We start from the raw sequence: 13113 nt of genomic DNA on the forward strand, positions 1-13113 counted from the left end.
AATAATAATAATAATAATAATAATAATAATAATAATAATAATAATAATAATAATAATAATAATAATAATAATAATAATAATAATAATAATAATAATAATAATAATAATAATAATAATAATAATAATAATAATAATAATAATAATAATAATAATAATAATAATAATAATAATAATAATAATAATAATAATAATAATAATAATAATAATAATAATAATAATAATAATAATAATAATAATAATAATAATAATAATAATAATAATAATAATAATAATAATAATAATAATAATAATAATAATAATAATAATAATAATAATAATAATAATAATAATAATAATAATAATAATAATAATAATAGCATGAGTCGTTTCTAGTTGGAATGCAATAGGGAGGTGCCCTTATCCTCGTTAATAAGGTCATATTTAAGTCTAGGGAACTCGTTCATTTAAATTTTGGAGGTGGGACCATATTTTTTATTTTATTTATTTCCATAAATATAAATTAAATGTTTTGCTTCATTAATTAATACTACTTCCATTTCAAATTGAGTGTCTGTCTAGACTTTAGCCATATATTTATTTCTTTTCAATATTAAGTGTTACTTTAGAATTTTAAGGTAGGACAATTTTCTTTTTTTTTTCCAACTTTACCCTAATATTAATGAAGCTTTATTGGAAAAAATGAAGAAACACAAATGGGTAAATTTGTCAAAATAAGAAATTTTACCCCAAAATCAAGACTATTTTTATAACTTTCTTAATTAGAGTGCAACTACCTTAAGCGTCACTTAATATGAAACGAAGGTAGTACATGCCTCTCGAATTCAATACTATGACTAGTACATATAAAGGATACAAAACATTATTTGGTGACCCCATATTTTTTTTCTAAAAATTAGGGGTTCGAGGCGACTACCTTTCTTACTTTTAGTCAGAGCTGGCTCTGTACAAATAGACAAACGGTAAATTATTTTCCTCTATATATTTTGTCTATGAAGTAGAACTTCTTTTTTTCTTTTTTCAAAATTTTTTCAATGTATGGACTGAATTTCGAATACAGAATATTCTTCTTCTTATTATTATTATTAATATTATTCTGGACTTATATGTGTGTCCGACAATACAATAAAAAAGTGGTTTGTTTGATTCTAGTTATGGTCGTGGAAAGACGATGAATGTCCATCTAATGTGAAAACCATATATACTTTAATTTGATTCCATTTTCTTTTGGTTTACAAATTTGACACGCCTTTTTTTTATTACTATTTTTTTTTGTATGTTGTGAAATTCTAATTTTCTTTTCTTTTTTAATAATTATATCCCTGAATTTTTGTTACGAACTTTATTAAAGTATTTTTTTTATTCTTCTAATATCACTAAAAAAAAATCTCGTATTTCACATTTATTTTTAAAAATATAATATTTTAGGGCTCCCTGGAGGTAAGGTTAAATTACAAAAAAGCGCATCATGTTTGGATATAATTACAAACCGCTCTCCTCAACTATGAATTTTTTTCTACGCACACCCTTATGGTGTCAAATTCAACAACATCTTCTATAATCTGCGGAATGTTCTTTGATTTGTACTCGTTTTGTGCAAAAATATTGTTTCTGATGCACTACAATATAATATTTACAAGTTAAGAGACACGTCTTATGATCATTTTGTTTCAAAATGTGGAGTTTGAATGAGGTAAAACGAGTACAAACTGGAGAATGTTCCACATTATCTGCAAGGGTGAACGTGTAAGAAAATTCATAATGAGGAAGTGATTGTAATTATTCAAACGTAATAAAATTTTTTCGTAATTTAACATTAATAGAGTGGTCGTAATTTACCCAATATTTTAACAAAATTAAATGAAAAATGGGCCAAACATTTGCTTGACTTTGACCTTCTATAGATTGACAATCTATATATATGAACATCAGATAATGTAGTCCCACAAGACTTAAGAGCAACACATGTGGGAATGGCAATTGACTAACTTATATATGATGCACTGCATGACGTCATCATTGTATGATAATGGATATATATATATATATATATATATATTAACTTATAGGATTGGTTAATAATTATTAATTGGCCAACTACTAATTAATACATATCACTTTCATATGTTTGGTCAATTCTCTCTTTCTTCCAGCAGTGTGATTAATAATATGATTTTGCTTTACGTAGAATATGGTTTATAGTGTGTTATATATGGATGAAATTTACTGGGTAGATTTTTATCGTTTATGTACACACAAACATATACATACACACCCACATTGTTGTATGTAGATCAACGATAAAAAATCACCCGATGTAACATTTACTTAGTGTATTGTAGAAATAACCGATTGGAAGAATTTAATGGTCTTTTCTTGTTCTATTCTTGTCATTTTGTCCTGTGTTTTTTTTTCCTATCGATTTAGTGTGCAAGTCTTCTTGATAAATAGTCAATGATTAAATTGTTTTTGGTAAATAAAAACAATGTAACTGTATATTACAAATATTATATAAATTGTGATAAAATCAATATATATTTGGTAAATCTACATTCTGGTGATTTTATATATTAATTAATATGTGAGAGTGCACCATGCGTATATTCGTGTCTAATGAATATTATATTGTGTTAATTCACAGGGAGACAAGGTTTCATTTCCCTAATTTTAAATAAACAAACACATGATGAGTTTTTCCACATTTTTTCGTACTCTATATACACTCTTTCATGAACTAAAACAATTGTAATAAAATTGTATTCATTTAATTAATTATTAATTAAAACTGTTACTTTTATTAATTTGAAATGCTTATTTTTAACATGTGTAAAATAAGAAAATTATATTAAAAGCGGAAGCCGAAATAGGAACAGTAATATGGGAAAGTGAGTGAGGCGTTGACGCCACGTCATGTCGGCAACACGCTTTTATTTTCATGTATCATTCACACGTGTGAATATCTAATATAGAAATCTTTTCATTAAAAAAAATTAATACAAATAACATAAATTAATACACATTGTAATAGAAAAAAAAAAAAAATCAAGAACAAACAGTCCCAACAAATTTGAATTTGGTAGGAATGTAATATAATATAATATACGACATTTGAGATAATTTCGTAATAATAATTCGTATGGACTGTCTCGCGCACATGGGCCTCATCCACGTGAATGACATGAATTGCATGTAGAGCCCAAGAAGGGCTGCCGAAAATCGGAAGCTCCGAAACCCTAAAAAGGAGTAAACTTCTTTCGTCTTTACGACGTGCGGCGACACGAGGTGGAACCATAGGAGTTATGGTGTAACCTTCGGTCGGGATTTTGGGCGAGTTAAGGCATATTTAATCTATAAGCGTATTAAATGTGGCAGACCCAAATAAGAAGATAATTGGGTCAAAAACCTTAATTAAGCCTGTATCTCATAAACATGGTTAAAAATTAAATTTTATTTGCAAATGCTGCAACTTTTATTGCAACTATTTTAATTAGCATAACATAACAATGGGCCTTAGGCCTGAATTTATATGATTACCCAAATCCAAAATAGCCCAACAATGAAACCCATATTATAAGCCCAGTAACTAATTGTTAGATCCAGACCCGAACTATAAGTGAACCGGACAATAATGCAGCCCGGGAGATAAGGCCCTTGCAGAGGCTCAGCCCAAAAGGCAGAAGGCACCAAGGCCCATTAAGGAATGCCGCCTAAGAAATAGCCCACTCCAAAGACCCCTCCTCGTTGATATGACCGAGCGAATGGAGCGAGCTGCCGAGGACCGAGCGGGCGTACGGGATGGTGGCTCTATCCGAAGGCATTTATGACTCTGACGAATTCGGAGGGAGGCATTAAATGACTCTGGTAAGCGCGTCTCGCACACATGCCAGCGTAATAAATTCACTGACACCAGCATCAATTGCCCGAATGACAGGTGACGGTCGGAAAAGGAGGAGAGCCTAAGGAAATGTGCGAAAAGGCTACCCGTCTAGGAATCATGCGAAGCGACGATGACTGATTAGATGACAATAATGGTTCAGATTACCTGGAGAAGGGCGGAGGTAGGTATACGCTCGCCCCGGTTTTCTGGGACTGTTGGGGCCTGGATCGAAGTTTTATAAATGGGAGCTTCTCCTTTCCCAAGGAGGGTAAGTTTTTTTCCACACACACAAGCAGGCCAGTTTGTTTCTTTCCTAAAATATATGAATCCATCCTTAAAACTGTTTGTCGCTCTCAATTGACTTTATCGTCGGAGTACTAACTCCGATGTCCTTCCGACTTTCCTTTTTTAACAATACGATTACATTCAACGGCTTAAGGTTTTCACCTCCATATATATAGTAGCTATGAAGTGACTTGCAACGGGCAAAGTGTTTTCAGGACGCATCGATCAATAAGTATATTCAAAGATAATATTCCGCATTATGAATCTTTAAATAAATGACAATTATAGAATATAAGAGAAGGTTAGAATCCTCTTTTAACAAAAAAAAGAATTAAAAAAAATTACCTATCATCATTAAATAATTAGTATTATTAGGGTTGTGCGTTGGTTGGGTTGGTTAAAAACCAGCCATAAAACCGAACCAATCCAACCAACTTTGGTAAATAATAAAAACCGTTATCGATCCAATTTATATGGGTTGGGTGATGGTTGAAACTCAATTTAGTGGGTCGGTTGATGGTTTGGTTGATGGGTCATCCATCTAAATATTTTTTAATTTTTTGTAATATTTTATTAGTTGTTACAACACTAATTTCTTTTACAAATTAAATATGACTAGTTCAACAATATTCGAATAAAAAAAATCAAAATTTCGGGCCATATGTATTGCAATTAAACATAAATTGTTCAACAAATAATAATCGTCCAAATATTTAGGTTACATGTCTTAAAATTAAAATAGTTCAAATTAAATAATTAGGTTAGATTTATTGCTTTTAGAATTTTGGTCAATATTAGACAATTTAATAAATGTGATATAAAATAGAAATCTGAAATTAAAAATATTAAATACTTAAAATAAAATTAATTAATAATAAATTAATAAATAAAATTGGTTGGCCGATATTACCCGACTAACCAACTTTTTAGCATATTAGAAACCATTATCGACCCAACTATACATGGGTTGGTTGACATTATCGACTCAACTTAAATGGGTCGGTTGATGGTTGATTATCCGTCACAAATTATGGGTCAAAAATGGGTTGGTTGGTGGTTAAAACCGATCTATGCACAACCCTAAGTAATATGTAGGGCTGGGACTGGGTTGGTTTTTATCCACTAACCGACCCATTACCGACCATATTTTTAGGCGGAAAATCAATTTTTAACCGACCCATTGGATCGGGTCGAAAATTTCAACCAACCCATCTATAATGGGTCGTTTGGTGGTTTCTAATATTATCAAATGTTAGTTAACCGATAATTATCGGTCATCCAACTATATTATTAAAAATATAAAATAAAAGCCGTGTTTTCTTAAGTGGCTATTGAAATTATCAAAATAATTATTATTTTAAATTTAAAAAACAATCAACAAAGGAAAAAAAATTGACATAAATCTTCCACCAGTTTCTTTATGCCCAAACTTAAACAAAAAGCCTACAAAACTCCACTAAATCTCTTGTGCATGTTTGAAATTACTTTGAATTTCCAAATTATATTTTTTTGTTAAATTGTTATTAATTATTTTGAATTGATAAATGATGATCGCACCGTGGCATTACGTAGAATGTGATATTTTTACTCCAAAATTTGAATTTTTTTTAAGTGAACTAGGTTGCGGGTATAAACCATCAACCTTCCCAATCCAGAACTAAATATTCAGTTGCTAGCCATCAACCGACCTACAAAGGTTGGGTCGGCAACGGTTTTCAAATTTAAGCAAAAATAGTTTGACGGATAGGTCGGTTTTAAGTTAAGGTTGTAATCGACTGACCCAACTCAATCTCAATCCTAGTAATATGTCAAGTCAAATGAATTTCATTTATCGATTGACATATGAATTGAATACATTATGTTAGTTGGTGAAGAAAAATGATTTCAAATCAAATATGAATCTTATATATAATCCAATACACAAAGGTAAAATTATTGGTGATTTTTTTTTTTTTTTTTAGAGGAAATAAATTATTGGTGATTTAAAAAAGTTGCTTTCTCTTTCATCTTTTTATATGTCATGATTCCCTTTGTCAATCAATTTATTGGTGCCAAAAAATGAAGACGTGTAACGTTCTTGAAGATGCAATAATATTAATTACGTCAAATCTGAAATATTGTGAAAACTCCCTCATACCCCAACAAAAACTCTCTTGATTTTGCTACAACATATTTTAGTTGATAATTTAATTTGTTTTTTTATGTGTAATTATTGCATATTGTTTCTCAATTCTCATAGTCAATTTGTCATTAAGAACTAATGATATAAAAGATGAAACAATCTACGATTAAAAAGAAAAAAGAAAAAATATCAAAAAGCTTTGTAATTTTATTCGATTGTTTTTGAAGTTTTATATAATAGTAATTGGGGATGAGACGCAAAAATAAATAAGAAAAGCATGTATACGCTATAAACATTAGTGGTTTAATTTTTAATGTTTTATGAAGAAAAAAAATGTATATTTATTCAATTATCATTCAATTTCAATCAATTTCAATATTTAGTGGCGGAACCATTACATGGCCAGGGCCCCGTCCCGCCAAATATTTCTCAAAAATTTATATTATTTTGTATGGAGATATAAAGATTTTTGTGTATAATAAATATCATTAATGTCGTCCACCTATATTTTTTTAAATGCATTCGACTTCAACGGACTGCAAATTCTGGCTCAGCTAATGGTAGATGTACTCACTATAAAAAAAATGTACATTTTTTTTAAGCGAAGTGATATTCGTGATAGCAAAATTACGAATGCGCGTTTAAATAATCCACTCTCTACCTATCTTTCTCTCTCTACAATTTTATTTTTAATAGTTTTTATATTAGAAATCGTTCCAAAACCCATGTTATTGTAGCGATTTGCAAAGAAAAATGAGTGCATCGAATGAGGATCGAGATACGGAACCCAATGACGTAAAATTTGTTCGTTTTTGGTTTATAAATCGCGAAGACGCGACTCACGACCAATTTGGACGCCGAAAAATACGTTTCACGACCAAACTGGGCGCAAAAAAACCCGATTCACGCCCAAACCGAATGCCCGGTCCGGTATTCCACGCCCGGTTTGGGCGCGCAGACTGACTGTGAAATTGCGAATGGCTCATTAAATCAGTTATAGTTTGTTTGATGGTACCTGCTACTCGGATAACCGTGGTAATTCTAGAGCTAATACGTGCAACAAACCCCGACTTCTGGAAGGGATGCATTTATTAGATAAAAGGTCGACACGGGCTCTGCCCGTCGTTGCGATTATTCAAATTTCTGCCCTATCAACTTTCGATGGTAGAATAGTGGCCTACTAACAAAAGTACTTCCCGCGCCCGGTTTGGGCGCGCAGACTGAGTTTTAATTAAAAAAAAATCATTTATTAGCGCTGCTATAAGAACTCGAACACGGGTTCGTATTTGTAATTTGTAATTTTGCTACCGCGTAAATAATTTCAATTTTTTTAATCTGAAAAATGTACAAAAATTCAACGTCTTATTACAATAGCCGATCATATCGGACAGCATAATAAAACAGTATAAAATCAGATGGGGATCTAGTGCCATCATAATAAACCAAATTATTTGTATATTATATTAGTGACTGCACCAACATGCCATAAAAAATAAAAGATAATATAAAAACCATGATAATTATTAGGGCAATTACGGCAACCCTGAGGTATTGTCAAATTACAAAAACTCCCCTTTTGTTTGGATTATTACAGTTATCCTCTCAATTTTGTATTATCTTACGAAAATACTCGCTATAAAAAATGTACATTTTTTTAATCTGAAAAATGTACAAAAATTTAACGTCTTATTACAATAGCCTATCATATAGGACAGTATAATAAAACAGTATAAAATCAAATGGGGATCTAGTGCCATTATAATCAACCTTATTTGTATATTATATTAGTGACTGCACCCACATGGCATAAACAAATAAAAGATAATATTAAAACCATGATAATTATTAAGGCAAATTACGGCCACCCCTTGATGTATGGTCAAATTACGAAACCCTCCTCCTGTTTGGGTAATTACGGCCACCCCTCAACTATGTATTATCTTACGAAAATATCCCTCATGAGGTAAATTTAGGGATGTTAAATCGGTAAAACCGAACCAAAATTTCATACCGTTTACCAAACTAAATATACGATTTGGTTCGGTAAATAACTGAGTTACATAAATTTTATGTAAAAATATTTAAAAGAAGGGGGTGGCTGGCTGTAATTACCCAAACAATAGGGGTTTTTTCGTAATTTGACCATACCTCGGGGTGACCGTAATACTTTGCCCTTATTATAATTATAGTATTAATAGACACATGCATGAGAAACTTTGGGTTCCAGCTCATGTACTACTTTTTAAGTACTAATTAACATATGTAGCTTAGTTTACTGACAAAGTATTTTGCTTAATTATTATTAATATTAACCCCACCAAATTGGTACTCCCATTATATTATTAATAAATATTATCACTCCAGATTATTAAAATATATATATTAATAATTTGGTGCATTTAGGGCCGTAGGATATTAATATATATTTAACGTGTCCCACTTTGATAATTGCATTGCATTAACAAAAAAATTCTGAATATTAAATTCCCAGATATTTATTTCTTACAATTGGCTCCCTGATTACACAAAAACTATGTTCACCAATCACAAGTTGACATTATAAATCTCTCTCTCACACACACACACTAACTCACTATATTTTCTAGACCACCACCAAAATCCTGTGACATAATCACAAAAATCTCCTCTCAAAACGGCTACTAAATTCCTCCGCCGCCGCCAGCCTCAAACAACCGCCAATGCAGTGGAGTAACTAATTTTCCATAATCTTCCAAAACCCTCAAAAATCGATTGGTTAATTACTCCCAAAACCATATATATATATATATACCAACCAATCCAATTCATATATAAATGGAAGAGCAGCCGGAAAACCACCACGCCGCGGCCGCCAGGAGCGTAATCTTCGGAAAATACGAAATCGGCCGGCTTCTAGGGAAAGGCACCTTCGCGAAGGTGTACCATGCGCGGAACATCGAAACTTCCGAGAGCGTCGCGATCAAAGTGATCAGCAAAGATCAGGTGAAAAAAGAAGGATTGATGGATCAAATCGAGCGCGAGATCGCCGTCATGCGCCTCGTCCGCCACCCGAACGTGGTGGAGATCAAAGAAGTGTTGGCCACAAAGAAGAAGATCTTCTTCGCCATGGAGTACGCCAAGGGCGGCGAGCTCTTCTCCAAGATCGCCCGGGGGAAGCTCCGCGAGGATTCCGCCAGGAAGTACTTCCAGCAGCTCGTCGGCGCGGTGGACTTCTGCCACAGCCGCGGCGTCTCCCACCGCGACCTCAAGCCGGAGAATCTCCTCCTCGACGAGAACGGAGACCTCAAAGTCTCCGACTTCGGCCTCTCCGCCCTCCCCGAGCACCTCAGCCTCGACGGCCTCCTCCACACGCGCTGCGGCACCCCGGCGTACGTCGCGCCGGAGGTCCTCCGGAAGAAGGGGTACGACGGCGCAAAGGCCGACATATGGTCCTGCGGCGTCATCCTCTACGTTCTGTTGTCAGGTTTTCTGCCATTCCAACACGAAAACATCATGAAAATGTACACCAAAATCTTCAAAGCGGAATTCAGTTTTCCGCCATGGTTTCCATTCGAAGCTAAGAAATTAATCTCCAGGATACTTGTTACCGACCCGGATAAAAGAATCACGGTCCCGGAAATTACGAAACTACCCTGGTTCAGAAAAGGCCTCCCGGCTCAGATCCCCTTTTCGCCGCCGGTTCACGAGGATATCCTCCGGTCCAAATCTTCATCCCCGCCGCCGTTCTACAACGCGTTCGAGTTCATATCGTCGATGTCGTCGGGATTCGATTTGTCGGGCCTGTTCGAGAACCGGAGGAAATCGAGCGCTCTGTTCACATCGAGATGCTCTGCTCCTGCGATTGTGGCGAAAATTGAATCAGTGGCGAAGAAGGTGAATTTTAGGGTTTTGTCGAGCAAGGACTACTATAAGGTGAGATTGGAGGGGGTTTCGGAGGGGAGGAAGGGGAAATTGGCGGTGACGGCGGAGGTTTTCGAGGTGGCGCCGGAGGTGGCGGTGGTGGAGTTCTCCAAATCCGCCGGAGACACGCTCGAGTACGTGAAGTTTTGCGACGAGGGTGTCCGGCCGGCGTTGAAGGACATTGTGTGGAGCTGGCAAGGGGGGGAGAGCTAGGGCTAATTTCGTCATTTCACCTTACTACGTAAAATTTTGTATATATTTTTTATTGGGGGAATTTGCAGTTTTCGTCCCTCAGTTTTGCACTAATTTCATATTTAGTCGTTCATGTTTCAATAATACTTTTAACAATTTTGGTCACTTCAGCCAGTTTACCGTTATTTCGTTGGTTAATGCAGTGATGGACACACGCTTGATTCCGTTAGTTTTGACGAGAAATTGAAGTAAAGGACTAAAAGTGTTGAATTTTTTTAACACGAGGAACCGAATATGAAATCGATGCAAACTTGAGGGAAAAAATATTTATTCCCAATTTTTATTTGTTTTGTTGGGACTGTTTTATTTAAGCCTCTCATTGGACTTATATTTTGAACAAGTTCTTTGGTGGCTATGCCTACACGTACTGTATGTGTGGTGTGTGTAAAAAAAATATTGTTTGTTTTTCAGTTTTTGCATGGATTGTAATGTGTGTAGAAATTTTTGAGTCCACTTAATTTCGATTCTGCCCTTGGAATTCTTGAAATCTTTTTTTTTAAATAATGATTAAATAAATAAAATAAAATAGGAATATAGTGTTGAAGTTGGGTGGAGATTTGGAGAAGGTTTGTTCAATTTGTTGAATAATGGTCCACAAGTGGATTGATAGTCAACATCATTCTTTATGGACAATGGTACTAAGGTATATATCTTGGGAAATAATTATCAAATTTCTTGCATGTCAATAATCAAACTCCTTTTCTGGCCAAATGATTTTTTTATTTTTTATTTTCTTATAATCAAGATGACCTTTTTCCGAACCCTCACTTGATCATCGGAAAGCTCACCTAGCGTCGGATTTTGGGCTGACGAAGATAAACAAATGACCGAAAAATAATGAAAAGAGAGAGAGAGAACGAATTCGTAAAAAAAATTGTTGATAGTTAAATCGTGGCTCTAATAAGATCTTTACATTTGTTTATATAGGGATATTCTTAATGGATATTCCTATTTTAGAATCTATTTATTAGTCAAGATTTATATTGATTGCTAAGTTTTTAATCATAACTTACATAATATTTTTTTATATGTTTAAGGAGAATATTTTTGAGTCTACCTTTTCCGACGACTATCAGTTCACTACCTAGCCTATGAATCGTCTCTTGCATGTTCGAATGTATTGGCGAATTTGTTAACCGTGTATCTCAGAGGCATTGTTTGGCGAGCTTGGTACTAACGACATTTTCTTCCGGTGAACTTCTAAAAAGATCGTATCTTCGATGCGCATACTGAGCATCTAGAATCTATAAATGGTCCCGATGTGAGAAGTTTGGCTCAACCTTATCGAACTCATCACCGTCACACATATATAGCATTTGATAATGTCAACTATTTTGCTTTCATTAGAGGATTAATCCAACAAGTTATTAACTAATTTGGCACTATCAATATCTTTTTTTTTCTTTTTTTGTTTTTTGACATAGACACTTTTGTTATCGATCTAATGTCTAAAAATCGCCAAAATCAAGTCCCGTCATTGTACGCATTTTCAAGAGATGTGCTATATGTTAATATATCATAGAAATTATTCCCAAAAAAAATCTCTAGCAGCAATTCATAGATATCGATTTCTTTTTTGACAATTCTATTCGGAATCGTCGAAATATATTACGATAAAATAAAATTAAAAAAGAATTAAAAATGGTTTATTTAAAAAAATTATAAAATTATTATTAAAAAAATGGTTTATTCCATTTCTTTTATTTTTGAAGTGATGGCCGACTTGAATGTCAACGTTATTTGACCCACAAAATTATGTCGGGTCAAATTGATTTACAGGTGGAGTTAAATTTGTGGGCTGAAAAACCTTGTGCCTCATTCATACATATATGTGGTCCCCCCTCTAAATATAATATCGAAGAATCTACAATTGAAATCAATAATTCATTATTCAAATATATATATATATATCAATAATTCATTGTCTTTATTTGTACATAATTTTTGGATTTATCAAGTTATTTATATTAGGCTAAATCTATTATTGTTGCAACTTTAATAATGAATTACTCAATACTATTTAGATTGAAAATTTCGTGTTTATGAACTCAAATTCGGTTGATATATATATATATATATATATATATATATATATATATATATATATATATATATATATACTAAGAATTAGAATCAATAAATTTAGAGCTCAAAACGAATCAATGAATCTGATCGCATATAATCGCATTTATAGCAGTCGATTTTTGTGACCAAATATGACATGACCAAAAAATTTTTAGTCGCGTACTACTGTGCATTGAACACGCCTCTCGGGACCCTCTACTAATGAATAATAATAATTTGCATTATCGTGCTAGTCTACAATTTGAAAGCAATCTTCGATCGATACATTATTGTCTACAATCGAATGTTGTGGACGTTGACGCTTGTGTGTGATGAATGCACTATAAAGCTAGGGTTTGCGTTTTTTCTACCGCCAACTGAGTATAGAACAATTGATAGCGCCTGATTTTCTACAGATTGTCGTTACAAATGACTAAAAAATTGCAATAAAAGCCTGACCGTTGAATTGTTTAATCCAGCATGGTGGGACAATAGAAAGTATGATTAATACATATTACTAATTACACTAGGATTAAAGTATGATTTCAGTGAAGCAAAGGGCCCTAGCTTTTGGTTTGATAATATATCTTTAAATAAATTAATAAATTTTATACAT

At 33.2% G+C, this 13113-nt stretch overlaps 1 protein-coding gene across 1 annotated transcript; it reads left to right on the plus strand.

The window, feature by feature from the left end:
• The first annotated feature begins 9039 nt into the window (after window positions 1-9039).
• Window positions 9040-10648, plus strand: LOC105975510 (CBL-interacting serine/threonine-protein kinase 25-like). The gene is made up of 2 exons (XM_088823015.1): window positions 9040-10422; window positions 10577-10648. Exon 1 carries the CDS (start codon window positions 9096-9098, stop codon window positions 10392-10394), a length of 1299 nt encoding a protein of 432 aa, XP_088679141.1. The 5' UTR covers window positions 9040-9095; the 3' UTR covers window positions 10395-10422; window positions 10577-10648.
• The last annotated feature ends 2465 nt before the right edge of the window (window positions 10649-13113 follow it).

Source organism: Erythranthe guttata, chromosome 9, assembly GCF_056151865.1.
Source record: "Erythranthe guttata isolate IM_541 chromosome 9, IM_541, whole genome shotgun sequence".
In the NCBI taxonomy this organism is placed as follows: Eukaryota; Viridiplantae; Streptophyta; class Magnoliopsida; order Lamiales; family Phrymaceae; genus Erythranthe; species Erythranthe guttata.

Bases quoted from the DNA above. Each gene is read 5' to 3' on its own strand.
- LOC105975510 (XM_088823015.1), top strand. From the start codon at position 9,096: ATGGAAGAGCAGCCGGAAAACCACCACGCCGCGGCCGCCAGGAGCGTA.